Source organism: Nymphaea colorata, chromosome 3 (genome assembly GCF_008831285.2).
Source record: "Nymphaea colorata isolate Beijing-Zhang1983 chromosome 3, ASM883128v2, whole genome shotgun sequence".
Classification (NCBI taxonomy): Eukaryota; Viridiplantae; Streptophyta; class Magnoliopsida; order Nymphaeales; family Nymphaeaceae; genus Nymphaea; species Nymphaea colorata.
The window spans coordinates 20,578,473-20,594,774 of NC_045140.1; the positions used below are offsets into that span (position 1 = coordinate 20,578,473).

The 16,302-nt window shown below is 39.9% G+C and overlaps 2 protein-coding genes and 1 non-coding gene across 6 annotated transcripts; 1 reads left to right on the forward strand and 2 right to left on the reverse strand.

The window, feature by feature from the left end:
• The first annotated feature begins 3,096 nt into the window (after window positions 1-3,096).
• Window positions 3,097-4,960, forward strand: LOC116250174 (geranylgeranyl pyrophosphate synthase, chloroplastic-like). Of its 2 annotated transcripts, none has more exons than XM_031623645.2 (2): window positions 3,097-3,310; window positions 3,448-4,960. In XM_031623645.2, the coding sequence occupies exon 2, from the start codon at window positions 3,506-3,508 to the stop codon at window positions 4,685-4,687; it is 1,182 nt and encodes a 393-aa protein (XP_031479505.1). In that variant the 5' UTR covers window positions 3,097-3,310; window positions 3,448-3,505; the 3' UTR covers window positions 4,688-4,960. The 2 variants fall into 2 exon arrangements, with proteins under 2 accessions (XP_031479505.1, XP_049932638.1); XM_050076681.1 differs by having other exon boundaries at window positions 3,455-4,960.
• A 1,376-nt stretch (window positions 4,961-6,336) lies between these two features.
• TRNAD-GUC (transfer RNA aspartic acid (anticodon GUC)) lies at window positions 6,337-6,408 on the reverse strand. Its single transcript has one exon. It is a non-coding gene; the product is annotated as a tRNA-Asp (tRNA).
• A 1,253-nt stretch (window positions 6,409-7,661) lies between these two features.
• On the reverse strand, window positions 7,662-12,866 carry LOC116249627 (methyltransferase-like protein 2). Of its 3 annotated transcripts, none has more exons than XM_031622791.2 (9): window positions 12,517-12,866; window positions 11,178-11,409; window positions 10,842-10,978; window positions 10,644-10,677; window positions 10,445-10,520; window positions 9,097-9,274; window positions 8,879-8,968; window positions 8,683-8,782; window positions 7,662-8,154 (listed from the first exon to the last, which is right to left on the reverse strand). In XM_031622791.2, the coding sequence occupies exons 1-9, from the start codon at window positions 12,805-12,807 to the stop codon at window positions 8,018-8,020; spliced, it is 1,275 nt and encodes a 424-aa protein (XP_031478651.1). In that variant the 5' UTR covers window positions 12,808-12,866; the 3' UTR covers window positions 7,662-8,017. The 3 variants fall into 3 exon arrangements, 2 of the variants coding, with proteins under 2 accessions (XP_031478651.1, XP_031478650.1); XM_031622790.2 differs by having other exon boundaries at window positions 10,842-10,993; window positions 12,517-12,863; XR_004171234.2 differs by having other exon boundaries at window positions 8,014-8,154; window positions 8,683-8,774; window positions 10,842-10,993; window positions 12,517-12,864.
• Window positions 12,867-16,302: the final 3,436 nt, after the last annotated feature.

The following is a 16,302-nucleotide window of genomic DNA, read 5'->3' on the forward strand; positions in this document are numbered from 1 at the left end:
CCAAATCAGGGTGGCATAGCTGGTTGGGTAGGAAGTGCATGTCAAGCACATCTCTTATTTGATTTTTTACAGACACTACTTTCTTTTGGTATTAGAGTTGGGCTTAGAAGTGTTATTTAATAGTTTGGGACCGGAGTATTAGTTGTCTCCATTTCTCTCTCATCAGGGGTGAAGCCACAGGTGCCTTGGCTACCGTCAATTTTTTTTTAATTTAAATGTAAATTTTTAAAAAATTATTTATCATACATAAAATTTTTGAGAAATGATATTTTTCCTTTTTGTCAAAATTTTGAAACTGTAATTGGCTCCTTTCATGATTTTTTTTTTTTTTGACTCTGCCCTTGTGTCTCGTTAATGCACAGATGAACTAGACAAATTACTTATACCTTTATGAAGGGTAACAAAGGTAATTCTGTTGTGCATTTAACGATTTCCACCACTTGCAGTGAAAAAGTGACTTAGTGTTAAATATTTTCAAAACCAAGTCTGTGATAAAAATTAACTCCTAATCGTCCTTAGTGCCTTGCAATTGTCTTACAGACGAAAATGTTGTGAGAACTGCCGTGTATTTCAGTCAATCCTCACTTGGCTGATCCATTTGTCATATTTGCTGCTCTTCTGTTTCATCCACAGCGGAAGTTTTCCCCGGTCGAAGATTCGTGCCTCTTCCTCTTTTACGCGACACGGAGATTATGACATTACGGATTGGCCATAAGGGGGAAGGAAGAATCTCAGACTTCACTCGTGAGAGAAGCCAAGATTGATGTCATATATCCTGGATTTCGCAGGGCACCGTGGCTTCTCGAGTCCTCTCCGCAGATTGCGTCTCCCGGTAAGTCGTTTCTCCTTCGCCCCACCACTGGAGGATTTATAATCTCGATAACCTTGGTCAATCAACGACCAATGCCCATCAAAAACTGCAATGAAATACCCCAAATTTCTGTTTTTTTTTCTTGGGGATATAGTAAAAAATTGTGTTAATTTTCTTTGAGATCATTCTTTCTTTCTTCTCTGTCTGCCATTTCCATTTGGGCAGGCGCCGGGTGTATTCCGGAGTTTATTGTCAAAGGGTTACGAGTCACGTCAAGAAAGAGCGCCCAAACACGTGAAGGGACAAGTACTGAAGAGTCCAGACAAAGCCGAGTGTAGCAAATGAATGCCAATGCTAAGTAAACAAAATGACCTCGACTTCCTTTCTTCTTCATTATGCCGATGCTACGCGAGTCATCAGATGTGAAGACTTTTTATGCAACCTAACCGGTAAGCTACGTAACTACTTGACTTTCATTTTCCGTCCTCCCGAAGAAGAAAAGTAAATTAATTAGTAGGTTGCTTTGGACTTTGGAGGTACACAACGAGCCTTTCTTCGCAGCTGCATGTTGCGTGGTGAAAGCTCCATTGAACTAATTCTTGGCTTTCTACTAAATGCAGCCATGGAGCATTCCATAAATATGTTACTCTTTCCGCAAATATGTTACCCTTTCAGCTTCACTTACCCTAATGGGAGAGGCGTGTGGAGTTGGCAATTAATGGGTTGTTTCATCGTGAACCTCTTGAAGAAAGTGTCTCAGAAGCAAGTTCCAAATTAATAAGAATGCAGACTACTCTTGCCAGTCGATCGAGACAAGATACTCTTTTTGTTTCTAGTAAAATGCATCGTCTCATTATTTGCGCTTTTCAGGTTTTCCCGTGACTTGACAATGAACAGGAAAATGTAACCATCAAAAACCTATGCAAGTACCTCTCTGCATTCCTTCTCTGCAGCTATTTTGGGTGTTAGAAATAGAGCCGGTTCAAATGGTCTGTTCGCATCAAAGCTGCGTTGGGTCAAATTTGTTCTACTGTTAGGATCCAACGCTTCGTCTCCTTCGACCACAGGATCTTAATCAAGTCGTCGGATGAGTTTTTGAGAAGTGGATGATGGTGTCTTGATGTGGCTTGTCTTTTTAAGGATGCTGTTGCGTCCAAGCGGTCAGTTCTGGTGGGCCACTAACGTGTCAAACGTGGCTGCAGTTGCATAGCTTTCTTAGCATTAAGTCCAGCCTTTGAATGCAAATCAAGAAAATACCAACAGAAGCGTCAGAGTGGGAGTTGAATGAGTCGATGATAGAATGCAATCGATTTCCACGGACACCGTCCGTTTTGAAATGCTTCGTGGGACCAACAACAATATCTTCTTCTTCCTTGAGCACGAGCACTGTAGATCATTTACAGATGGAGCTTCCTTTAAAAAATTTAGACTTGATGCAGGCGAAGTGAGGATTTCGCCCGCTTAGGGAGAAAATTTGTAGTTTCGAAAGCACAGATTGCTTTTGGTTTCAATTCAGAGGCGAAACAAAACACGGAGTTCCGAAATATTTGGCGTGAAAACAGATCTTCAAGCTGCATGCTGCCCTATGGCTATGACCACCCAATCTCCGGACAGCAACACGGGTGGGTCTCAAAGTTTTCCACTTGGCTCTCAAAAGATGTGGAGGACCTAAGAGGGTGTCAGATTACCTCAGATTTTACATAGGCCTGAAGTTAGTTGTGGCAACAGATTTTAGAGTCTGAGACGAAAGTTTATGGTTCATCAAACTGAGAATCACAAATAGGACCTACGAACCACACTTTTAATCCTCATTTTTAGTTTTTCTACCGAGAAAAAGTTTGTTCAAAAGGGACTGAATTCATATATTCTAAACTCAAAGCAAATCTAGAGCAATTAAACACTCCTTAACTTTATGGTTCATTGTATGGTTCTCTCTTCTCTCTCCCCTCTCTGTAATGCATTAACAACGCATTAGAAAAGGTTCACAAAGAAAATACTTTAAGCATAATCTCGGATGATACCTCGAATTGGCCCGCATTTTCAGCATACTTTCATGTATGGCACCCATTCAATGCACCTAATCAAGAATGAAAAAGAAAATAGCCTCCCAAGTGGGTTGCACGTATCAATTTCATTAACCCAGTTTTTTCAGCAGATTCAAGAGACGTGGGTTGTCACGTATCAGCTTTGATCCGACTCAACTGTCGGAACATGTCCGGATCGGATCCGGGTATTGACCCGTTTTTCAACTTTCGGAAGTAGCGTTTGACAGGTCGTGAAAGTCGGTGGTAAAGAAGATTTTTCAATGAAGCACAGCGCTCATCCGAAAGCGTTAGCCGCCCCCATTTTCTGCACCTCGTGTAAGAGATTCAAGACGACCGCTGCTGCCCGGAGATTGTTTGATTTCCAAGTTGGCTTGCTGTGTGAATCTTGACCAAGTGGTGGGAAGAGAGGCAGGGGCATCCACCATGCTTGAACTCGTAGAGAAATAGTCCAAAGGTAAAGGGAGACTATAAGGAAACCACCTACATCAATCTTTTATTGTTGAATTTGATTGACAAAGTACAGACTTTTGTCCCTAGAAATAGACCTTTTTATGTTTGATTTGATCGCGTATCTCAATCTTTTCTTTATAGTAAGTAGGAGGAGGAGGAAAGCGGTGGTGGAAAGGGGGATTTTTTTTCGTATCCGGAGATGAGCTCCTCATGGAATGTGGGTGCTTTACGACTAGCAACGGTTGCCTCCTGCTATCTTTCAACCCAGATGTCTTCGTTCCCATCCAAGCTCAATTTGAAACTGCAGAGGTTATCTGTTAGCAACCTCGAGAAAGGATCAGGACCAATTAGTTCGCTGCCCACAAATCCCCCATCTCTCGTTTCTTGGCGTTCATGGCCTTCTAAACATGAACCCAAAACCTCACTTTCAGCTGCTGGCCTTGTGAATGAGGTTGAAGAGGAGGGGAGAGAAGACCAACCCGTCGAAATGTCTCAATTCGACTTCAAGGGTTACATGGCCGTCAAGGGACAAGCTGTGAACGGGGCTCTGGACAAGGCCGTGCCACTCAGGGATCCTGAAACCATCCATGAGTCGATGAGGTACTCACTTCTCGCCCCGGGGAAGCGTGTTCGCCCGATGCTCTGTATCGCGGCCTGTGAGCTGGTTGGAGGCAAGCAAGAGACGGCGATGCCGTCTGCTTGTGCCATTGAAATGATACACACCATGTCTCTGATCCATGATGACCTACCATGTATGGACGATGATGATCTTCGAAGGGGAGTACCCACAAACCACAAAGTCTTCGGTGAAGATGTGGCTGTTCTTGCTGGGGATGCTCTCCTTTCCTTTGCCTTTCAGCACATTGCAACTGCCACCGAAGGTGTTTCACCTGATCGGCTTCTCAGAGTGATTGCGGAGCTAGCAAAGGCAATCGGATCTGAGGGGCTTGTCGCTGGTCAAGTTGTTGATATGGCTTCATCAGGGATGTCTGATGTTAGTTTGGAGCATCTGGAGTATATACATGTTCACAAGACAGCAGTCCTGCTAGAGGCAGCAGTGGTGATCGGAGCAATCGTTGGAGGCGGTTCAGATGAAGAAGTTGAGAAGCTGAGAAAATTTGCAAGGTGCATTGGCCTTCTGTTTCAGGTGGTGGATGATATACTTGATGTAACGAAGTCTTCACTCGAGTTGGGAAAGACTGCTGGAAAAGATCTATTGGCTGATAAAACCACCTACCCTAAATTGTTGGGTCTGGAGAAGTCTAGGCAATTTGCGGAAGAGTTGAACATGGAAGCCAAAAAACAGCTTGCAGGATTTGATCTCAACAGGGCACTGCCATTGATTAGTTTAGCGGATTACATCGCGTATCGCCAGAATTAGATTCTTTCTTTCTTCTTGCTCCATTTGACTTTTCGTTTATTACAGATAGAGTGAGGAATTTATATTTGGTGTTTCCAAATACGTTGTTTATGGCTTATAGCTTGCCTAGTTGGAGATGTTGTGAAATCCCTCTTCTGCCTAAGCTCATTTAGCCATGTAATATTATCGAAATGTTTGCATTGTATACTGTTGATGTAAGAATCGTTTGGTAATAGTTGACATTTACATGACATGAACCAATAATGAAGGCAATGTTTGCTGATTTTCTTTTTCTTTCTGCATGTCTTCTGTAAATATAGTTTTGAATGCGCATGTGCGTGAGACCTAATGTTTAGTAACCATTGCTTGTGTTTGCTTCAAATGTGAGTAAGATGTGTGCTACTTTCTGCTCCGATATCTATAATGTTTGTAAGCTTTTTCCGGGTTCTGCATGCAACAATAAGATGATCATGGGGATGTTTACAGGCGATCGTCCCTTCGCTTTTCTGTGTTCTTCGTGCAATACGCACCTGCTGATTACTGTCGTTCTAAATGCATCTTCCATTGTAGATGGTCTACTGATGTGCTTATGAGTAAGTTGCATGCATCCCGGATCTTGATAATCACTGCAACCTTCGTTGGTTGAGCATTCAGCAACAAAGTGATTGTGTGGCATAATCTTGTGGAATGGCAAACTCATCCTGCAAATGAGAGATTTTCCTGTCAACCTAACTGATGAGATCATGAGAGTGGTGGTGTTTGCGGATGGAAGTTCTCCAATTTCCTTATGAAAATTTGACGGAGGAAATGTGATTCACTTTAGCCGAGTTACAGTCGCTACTTATCTCTCAGTTCCAACTGAAATCCTTTTGCCGTAAAGCCATGGGCAAAAAAGTCGCCCATCTTGCCAGTTTTCTGCTAAATGCTTGAAGAAACTTCCCTTTTCCTTACAGGAGAACAAAGGAGAAGGGTGAGCATGGGTAAACCTGGATGGCGGGGTAAGCTTAAGATCTTCAAGTTGAAAGATGGTAAGGAGTTCATTACCCAGCATGCGTCTCCACTGGCGAGAGACTGTCTAACCCAAACTCCTCAATCACAAATAAATATTTAGACATCTTCTCTTTCCACTAGTTCTCTTCATATACAGAGCCTTTTTCTCGTGCGAAAGTGGTAAAAGTCTCGTTCATAAAAGCAAGATGCCAGTCTTCTCATGAAAACGGAGCCAACCCATCCATCTCCTACTGTTGTGGATGTCTCTTTCAAGAGAAAAAAGCTTTTCATGGATGTGGTCCATAATGGATGCAACTCTCTGGAAGCAATGTCCTACCGCACCTTGGACAATCAACAGGTACAATGCACGGGGTAACTTGTGTATTTGAAGTGCTCGAGAAAGCAGAAAGCGATGTTTTACTGCACCTTGGCAACAAACAAATAGGTAAAAGTGCATGAAGCAACGGATGTAATTTGTCAGGAAAATTGTCAGGGAGCCAACGCGGTTGATGCTCTGTGGATAGAGTTTGTCGTCTGACATGTGTCTTCTGCTTTTCGCTTTTGTCTCTTTTTGCTTTCAACAGCTTTTATACTTCACAAGGAATTCCAAGTTGGTAACTTGGTAAGCGGAAGAAAGAGGAAGAGGAGACGGCAAAGGGAAAAAGGTTAAAAAATAGATACGCCGTTGCCGGGGATCGAACCCGGGTCACCCGCGTGACAGGCGGGAATACTCACCACTATACTACAACGACTTTGATGCTCCTTGGTAACCAGTTTTACTTCAAGGCCCATTACTTCCGCTTCCCTTTGCCGATGCAAATGGCAGACTTGTGTTGGTTTTTCCTCGACTCTCCATGTATCTAACGGATCCAAAATCCAATCCATTTGGAATATCACAGCAACACTCAGAACAAGTAGTAGAGAGGGAGAGAGAAGGGGCCCGTGGCCAAGTTTGTGCCCAGCTAGTCAAATGTTCATTTCAACTCATTAAGCAAGCTCCAAACACTCTACAAACAATAAGAAGAGGCTAATCACATCCTATGCACTTGCCATGTTACGAAAGTATGGAGATTCATATCCATCAAATTCGGCAAGAAGAGAGTCTCTCATCAAAATTTTATCTCTAAGTTGCAGTGGTGGTTTTCATCAAGCTTCAAGAAGGGACGGATTATGAGTTGTTGGCAAGTGTGGTGTAATATGGAAGCTGTGGACCGTTAGGAACAAGAAATTTTTTGAAGGAGAACCCTCCCGCTTGGATGATTTGGCAACAATGGTGTGAGCATGCAGATTGTGTCGGTCGTTTCCACTCGAGAGTTAAATTGATTAGAAAGAAGCTTTCGTGGACACGCGCGGGTTTTTTGGTGGATGACTGGCCTAACGTGCAAGATAGGGATCTATGCATTTGGATTTCAACAATGTCTATGAAGCTAAATCGGCATGAACTTCTTTATTGTTTCTGACAACAAGGCATGGTTAAATCGGCTGGGTCGCTTTTTTGAAGGAAGACGTGTCCCCTTTTTTGGCTTTTCTATGGTGATAAGATGTTTGTGATAGATTGACTGTTCCCCGAACCAACCCTTCTTGCTATGCTCTTTAATACTGTAAATTCCAGATAGCTTTACTGGTCATGCCTCATCTTGTATAGCAATTTTTGCAATTGTTTTTGCCTAATAAAAGGTGGGAGGCCCATTCTCCAGCAGGTGTTTTTTTCGAAACCTCCATACACCAAGCCAAGTTACGATTCTTCTAGTGACAGCCATACGTGCGTATAATTTCTAACAGTCTGTATTTTGCAGCTTTTAATTGGCAAACAGTTGGTATCTTATTGCTTGCAATTCTCAGTGTGGTTCCGCGTATATGATTAATAAGTTTCCTTTCATTTTTCTAGCTCTGGAAACATATACGAGTTGCTCTGAGCTCGTGTAACCTCCAAACGATGCCCCACGGATCCAACACAGATACTACCGAGATACTAGGTCCTGAGGCCAACGATGGCATTCTTCCATAATGGAAACAGAAAATTTTTATATGCCCTCTACTTATCTGAATCGGAAAGCAATCGCAAGCGTACGAGAAACTGAATGCTTGAGAATGCATTTAGTGCATTTCTGGAGGCATAATCTAGTACAAGTCAGCCTAACCCCAGCTTGTTTGTCAAAAAATAAAAAAGAAAACTTCCGTGTGATACATCCTGACAGGTTTATGCTACTGTCAGTCTGTCACTCATTTCGGCATGTTACGAGACGGGCATAACTTAAGAGAAGATCTGCAAGAAGAACCTGGACTGCTTCCTGGAGCTGTAAATCACCACCTCAAACACCACGCTTTCAATGTTCCAGTCAACACCTTGTGGCTCATCTATTACCTTAAGAAATATCTCGAGTCCTGAAAAAGAAGTGGTTCATTTCCCCAAGATGTCCATCCAGCTACTAGCTCCCTAGCAAACAGCTCCAAGCACTTTACAGGCCTCGGTCCAGGTGAGTAGTTCAACAACAATTCTGAGAACGTCAAGGAACAAGCAACTTCGAAGCAATATCTTTCACAAAAAATTTCTTGTTTTTTAGGAATTCATTCTAGATAAGTGGAGAGGAAATCCTTCTGACCCCGCTGTTAGTCAGCGTGATGGGAAGGTGATGCAAAGTGATCCTGCTCGAGCATTACCTTAGCAATAATCCACAAGTTCCACAACAGAACAACAACAGAGTTGCCTATCAACCCCAAGATCAGTATATTTGCTTAACTAACAGAAACTTGAACCAATAGAAAAATTTTTAGTAAAAAGGTTACTACGAACACCAAGAATGCGAAAGAGATGGCAAGATTTAACAGGAGATGGCAAGCTTTAACACTGGAAAAACAATAACAAAGAATCAAGGCGTTGGCCTAAGTAAATGCACAAGAAGCAAAGAAGACTTGAAACGACCGTCTAACCTGGACGCATGGCATTTGGCAGTTACTATTATATCCTTAGACCATAGATTAGGTATAGAACATAACATATATACATGCAGAAAATAATTGGATACTTCCAATTGGAGGCTTTCTTGAGTGAGCACCAGGAATGCTGATAATAACTTGATTATCAGGTAGAGATTTAAACACCCCTTCATCTACAGAACTGGGACCCTTAGAAACAATTAAAGGTTAGTTCATGCTTCATATTGAGTTCATAGAACAGAGGAAAACAGAAACTAGGTTTGAAACACTGAGTCTAGGATTCACCTTTGCATGACAGTAACCAAGAAGTAGGAGTTCATATGGCTTATGATGAAACAGGTCCAATTCACTAATCAGGTTTCCATCTTCACTGACCTGCAAGACTGCTAGCTAATTATGTGATGCTCCCTTGCATCTTTCCTACATGATATTTGTAGAGAATACTTATTTTGTATTATGGTTCAAAATTTACTAAAACTACAGAACCGATAGAAGTGCAAAACCTTCAACCAATAAACAGAAGCAACATGTGTAACACCCCACACTGGGAAAAGCTCTTTCTCAACAAACATCCGCAGCTTCTCCCTGTTTGTCACCCATAAAGCCACCAACGCTCCTTCTGAATGTATAAGCTGCTTAATAGGAATGGATAAAAAATATCGGTTAGGCAATGTTGGATACCTGCACAGGACATTAATGCTTGAATAAGGTGATATATAGTCCAAATGAATATAAATAACAACGTAACAAAATAGATATACATGTATCAATCAAATTATAGAGAAAAGGGAAACGTCATCCTCCCCAGTGCTTAGTTTTGCTATTCTGAAAGGTGTGAAACCTATGTAAAGGGATCTCAAAGGAACTTTCATATTACATAAGAGCAACTGCCTTTGATTCACTATAATCAGAAATATAGTTCTTGGGTTTTCTATAGACGTGGTTTTCCTTGGGTATTAACCAAAAAAAGTTATTTTTCTCAAGACAATGTTAGGAATCTAAGATATATATATGTATATATATATATATACAAAAAGTAGAACAAAATTTGAAAACATAATTTTTGTACAAATTTCCTCATAAAATCATCATAAAATTTTAAAATAATTATTAAAATGTTCAAAAAGCAAAATTATTTTACTATATATTAAACATGAAAATATGACAATGTTTTCACAAAAAAATTAAATTGGTAATGTGTTCAAATTATCGCAACATGTTTCTATTATTCCTCATTTTCTTCTTCTCTGGCAATATTCTTGCACTAGTGTGAAAATATCATTCATGTTTATCAGTTTATGACTACAGTTTCAGCATCAAGGCTAATGTTAGGTGTTAGAAAAACAAAATAAGCTGATGCATGAGATCATTAATACAGAACAGCATAGTGCTTAAACAAAATTTCTGCACCAATTAAGTTAAAGGAAACAACCATAACAGTATCAAACGTCTAACCGGTTTCTGAGACTTCTACTACATTAGGACTTCAAAAGTTATAAATATGACCACGTGAAACACTGGCTTCACACATGAATACAAACTACGTGCATGCACAAATTTATTCACTCCATATTGTCTCTAGCATGTTCTGTTAAAGGGTTCCATAATCAAGAACCAGGACACATTCTATGAATAGAGTTGTTGTGAACAAGACAGGATCAGATATGCAATACTATCTTTGCAGCTTGTTTTAATGGTGTTACAGTTATAGCCAACTTAATTAAGAACAATAACAAAAAAAAGAGACAGAGGACCTGAGCAGGATTCTCCATCCAAATACAGAATACAAACCAAACCAAAGAACTATACAGCCAAATAAAGCATTTAACTTTTGCAAGTTTAAACACATACACAAGCTTTCGCTGTACACTTTTGTTTTCCCATGGAGGGTCAATCAGAATAAGGTTGAATCCCTGATCACAAGAAGCTGCGTAAAAGTTGCAAGCACAATAAGTCCAGAACAACCATAATCAACTTTAAACAGAATGGACAGGAAAGTGCAGTAGATACAAATTGTCAGCCTGTGTAAGACTTTGCACGAAAAGTTTACCTGGGATAAGATTGTGTATTTGCTCCAAATCAGACTTCAGCAGAACCAGAAATATTACACATGAAAAACAGCACATTAATTAGATGAATGGAGCTACTAATACAGGAGAAAACAAACATAAAGCATTACAGACAACATAATCTGTACAGACGCTCTGGAACAAACTATAGCTGCAAAACAAATGCATTTACTTCTTACCATATAGAAGCAACTTTGTTTGGGCAGGATATACCAGTTACCAAGAAATTCTGCTTTCATGTCATCATTTGAACTATTAGTAACTAGGTTATTGAATATTTGGACCGATCCTCCACCATTTTCCAAACCAGTGACAACTGAAGAAAAAATGCCTGATACAAATGTGATACAGCATCACAGACAAGTTCTTGTATAGAAAATTAAAAATACATTTTTTATATAAGAAAGGTCAACTGTAAGCAAGGAAAGACTTCATCACACCCTAGGCCAACAGATTCACAATAAACATAAAGGTTCATCATAAAACAGTCAAATATTTAAGAACAAAAAACCTACCTTCATTGATGTACTCAGTTTTTGGAGTAAGGAAGTGGAGAGAAATCTCGTAGAAAGGTGCCTGCCAAAGGTTTCCAAGGTCAACAAAGGAAAACTCTTCTTCTTTAGCAAATGGTGCCTTCTCGTATTTCATATCCAGAAGATTATCTCTCTTTAAATTGGAAAGACAATGCAGAAGTTCTGTGGCCCCTAAAAATAGTTGGTGTGCCTTCAGCAAGAAAAGCCTTCCATCCTAAAATCACGAAAGGGAAAGCTAAGATGCACACAACAAGCTTGTCGTTCAATTCATATATAAAAACATAGTGATTCCATTAACGGACAGCTAAAAGTCAAACTCATATAGACTCAGTAGACCTGAAAATCCACAACTCAGATTTTTCTCCTGCATCCTTCTTAACTTTCACAATTTTCAATTGTTGTAAAATTATTATTGACATCTTAGACTCTTAGTGTAAGGACCTTGGCCTCATTTTCAAATTTAATCATAAGAGCCATCCACGCAGTGAGACTTAATCATTAGCAAAGATCCATAAAACCAGAGGAAGATTTTGATTTTGGTTGTGGGTGGACATGTACATTTTCAACCTCATTTTGATTTTTCAAAAATTGGACATGCAGCTATCAAAGGAGAATACTGACTCAAGAGGAAGATTCAAAAAAATTCCTTTTAACATTTTCTATTTGTACCACTATTCTCGAGTAAGTTGACCGGTCTACTGCAATACAAGAACAGGAAAGAAAGGAACAGGGCCGTAACCAAGATGACTGACTTCATGTGTTTTTGCTCAGTGCTTATTGAGGGTATCCGTCATCCGTTTCAACGATTAGTCTACTTAAACATAAAACACCATGCAAGACACAAAAGGACCCAAATCAAACAAGGCCCTCGTCGTCAGCGGAACAATCCTTCAACTAGGCTTCGTAGACCGCCTAAACAACCAAGAAACCGGTCCACAAAAAATGAAAATGTGAACCATGTCGCTGTGATCTTAAAATTCTCAAGCATGCAATTGAGAGCAACGAAAAGAAATAATTCCAAAGAACTCAAACGTAAGTAAATCCGACTCAACTTCTAGCTTCCCCGGAAGATGAATCAACCATTGGATCATTCTGAATCTCAGAAGCTGATAACCCATGCAGCCACGTTCCCAAGCACAGGAAAATAACGCAATACTTAACCAACCACAAAAAACGCAAAAGTTTTCACTACAAACAGGAAAGGGTACTATCGCCCCCGCCCATTGCTATAATAAGCTACCAAAAAAATCCTACGGAAGGCAACAAGTTCACAAGATAAAAACCAGCAAATAAGGAAACAGGGATGGCAATTCTCAACTACCTGGTGACGCTCTTCTGCCGCACGTTCCCGTTCATTGAGTACATATTCCTTCCGCTTGCGCTTCCGACCTTTGGAGTTCAAAATTGGCGAAGCATCTTTCCGTTGCGTTTGCCCAGATCCGAGCGAGAAAGGGCGTTCATAGTACGCGGAAGCAGAAACCCTAAAACGAGTGTAGCCACAGTTGAGCACTCGCGGGGGATCGATGAAAACGACATCATTCGCCGTCCCCAAGCGGTAGATTCCGGTGGAAAGGAAGGCGGAGAGCTCCTCCCTCTTCCCTTCATCTGCCATCCCTCACATTCGAACTCAGCGGGAAATCCCACTTTTATACGATGAATTCGGGTTGGATCTAACGCGGTTGACAATTGCCGGGAAAACAAGGTCCGGCGGTGACGAGGTATAACACCGTTTAATCGGTTGCTCTCAATTTCTCGTTAATGTTATTTAAATTTATTTTTCCCGAGTTTTTATACAGAACTCTTGAAAAGCAAATCATTTGGATGCGTTAAATACTTTGTCACCAACCTGTTAAATTCCTCTTCTCCTTTCTATCGATAAACCTGTTAAATTCCTCTTCTCCTTTCTATCGATACTAAAAACGTCGTCAAGATAGTGTTTTTACTAACTTAAAATAACGCGATAGATTGATGTTTAAAACGGGGAAGTTAATTGCATCATATTTGCGATGCGTCCGGTTTGAGTTCGGTCCAAGTCTTCAAGAAGCAAATGCTGCTGTTAGAATTAGTTTTTTCAGCGGATCAGAATCAGCATCTTTACTTTATTAGATCAATTTAAATTACTTTTCATCCAAAAACCAATAAAAAAAAATACAAGAAAGTAATTGAAAATATTAATAAATAATAAAAGTTCAACAATGCATGGCATGTGGTTCCATTAGCGGGGTTTGCCCTGATTTGATTAGAATAAACCAATTCACCCTCTCTTTCAAGTTTTACCTGATGTTGCCAATCATCTACCAAGTTTGTTTTGACAGATATTGTGATTCACTTTGCATATTGGAAAGTGATCCCATTTTTGTTGTAAATACTATCTCCATTTTTTGTTAATAAATTCCGAGGCAAACCCCGAGCATCAGTTCTCCAGACCACCCAAGGATTTAATCCAATTACTTTTATGAAGCAACCGCCTTGCCACACAGTGCGCTACAACTTTTGGGGCGCAATATTCTTTTGCCTTTGGATATGAACTCGGTTCACTTCAAAAATGAGAAGTCGAAAGGCCAATGATTAGGGATGACAACAGATCGAATAGATCCTTAATCATATCCGACTTTTTTTATATTCACATATTTGGATTCAAATTTGAATAAAGAAAATTCGTATCGGAATCCAAATCCAAAATCTGATTTTACAATCCAAATCCAATCCGAATCCGATTTTTATATTTATATCCGAATCCGAATTTTAAAACGGTCAATTTTCAAAATTTAATAGCATTTGATATAGGATATTTGTCTAAAAATGAATCTGATCTGAACCTATATCCGAATCTGGTCGAATATTTATGCATATCCGAATCCGATTGGATGTCATTTATTAAATCCAAATTCGATCCGATTTCTTAATTGAATATTAATTTTTTTTTTTTCATATCCAGTTTTTTTGAGATCGGATATCCGATTCAAATCGGATATATTAATATCCCTTCCAATGGTGAGCCTCCAGTTAGTGAAGTGTTGTACTAACGCCATCGCCTTAGGTGCTAATGCTGAGGCAAGGACGCTCCATGTTATCTTTATATAAAAAGCAATCAACCGAGTTCTGGACCGATCAGCGCACGGTGGGGTTTAGGTCCACACTGATCTATAGTATTAGAAAAACCAAGTAGGTTTGGAGAACCAGATCTGATCGATTTTTCCTTTTCTAAACATTCTGCATCAGAAAATTGCAGACCTTAGTCCAAGATTTGATCAAACTTCAGTAATGGAACAGGAGTAAAGATGGATCCAGCTTGGACCTCCATCTGAACATGAGATCTGGATCATCTCCATTGTACCGTCTGGGTCAGGTTGGGGCCGAACCGAACACATCGACACCCCAGTTGCAATGTTTTGTTACGGACGGTAAAGTGCAATCGTGGTTCCAACTCCACCATTCATTCAACTTGGGACCATGGTGGTTGCAACAACTCAACTATTTCAGCCACCTTTTATGTTTAGGACCGCTCGACTGAGAGATGCTCGGCTGATAACCGCCTTTATACGACTTACTTCTCTACCGTTCTCATGAAAAGCGGACCATTTCTTAGTTCCATCTACTTTTGAACTTAACCATGCTCTTTCCTCTTCCATAATTTCCAAGAGCGCGTTACAAGAAAGCGGGAAGAACCATTCATGATACGAACTGTAAGCAAATTTTATTTTCGTATGGATATATCAACTCTTTTCGTTCCTAATTTTCTGGGTTTTATTATTCTTTTTCTCATACTTCTGTCGAATTAAGTTGGTACCATGTAATTGGTTGATATTTTTTGTGGTTGATATTTGCTCATTCTGCATGAATTGAAGAAACATTGATCTTCTGTATTTGATCATGAGGGTTAAGAATCATGAAGAAACCCTGTTGATTGCATGGACAACCTTATCCGAAAGAGGAAATCATCCAACTGATCACAATTTTGTTTGATAGTTTGGCTAGACAAATCTCCGGGGTACGAAGTTGGCCAATATCTTTTGGCAGCTGAATTCCGAGGAAAAGCAAACAAAATTCCAGCAAGGAAACAAGATCAGAAATTATTAGAACAAACAAAATAACTTGTCTTGGTGCAGGCACATGGGTGTCAGAGTCGTTGTCTACGCGCGCACATGCACATATGTATAGATTAAAGAGAGGGAGAGAAACATTTACGCAGCATATATATATATATATATATATATATATATATATATATATATATATATATATATATTAGGGCAAGTGGGGCTGTGTTTGAACATTTGATTTCACATTCAATTTTATAGAATTGTAATTATCCGTATAGGTTTCCATGTCTCTTTTCCTCTTTTCCACAGCAAAAAAGTGATCTCTCTCACTCTAGCCAGATTCTGGTATCAAATCATTCAAATTGAAGAGTAATTGGACGACAATGGGGCCTGTTTGAGAACAGTTCAATACTTAGTCCGACGCAATTGCCACTAGAAGAATTGGTTTACTGTCAAGGAAATAAAAGATGTCGAGATTGTGATGGTTAGGAATCTGCAGCGTTCATTAGTTCAGAGTCCAGACCCTTTAGACAACCATTAAATTTTTTATATAAGCAGTAACAAGACGTACAAGACAAACATGATACCTCTAACACTTTCTTCAGAACAATCAATCTTCGTTTTTTACAATTATATCTGAAAAATGTGGCCACAACACAACCCAGTAACCTTCCAAAACTTTTCTAGCTCTAACGTCTACTGTCTGTCATATCTATGATCTATATACTGCGATAGTTGTTTCTTATCTGTGCTTGAAGGAGACCAAGCAATACACAAATGCTAGGAGTGCCCAACAAGTTCTTGAAACTTCAACTTTTAGAAGGAAGTGCCTTGAGAAAATGTAAAAATTTTGCAAGATGGACGGGGAATCTAGTTTCCTATTGGATTGAGCACTTCCCATTAGCTGGTTTAAGTCTCCAATTTATAGTTTTCTCATGCACCTGATTTCTCAGTCCTGGATTAAAAATAGCATTGATCAACATCACAACATGAGATAACAGACTGATTCTATTCTTCCCGTTTCACTTGCCTCCTCCAAAGTCCAGTTCACTTTCATGGACAGA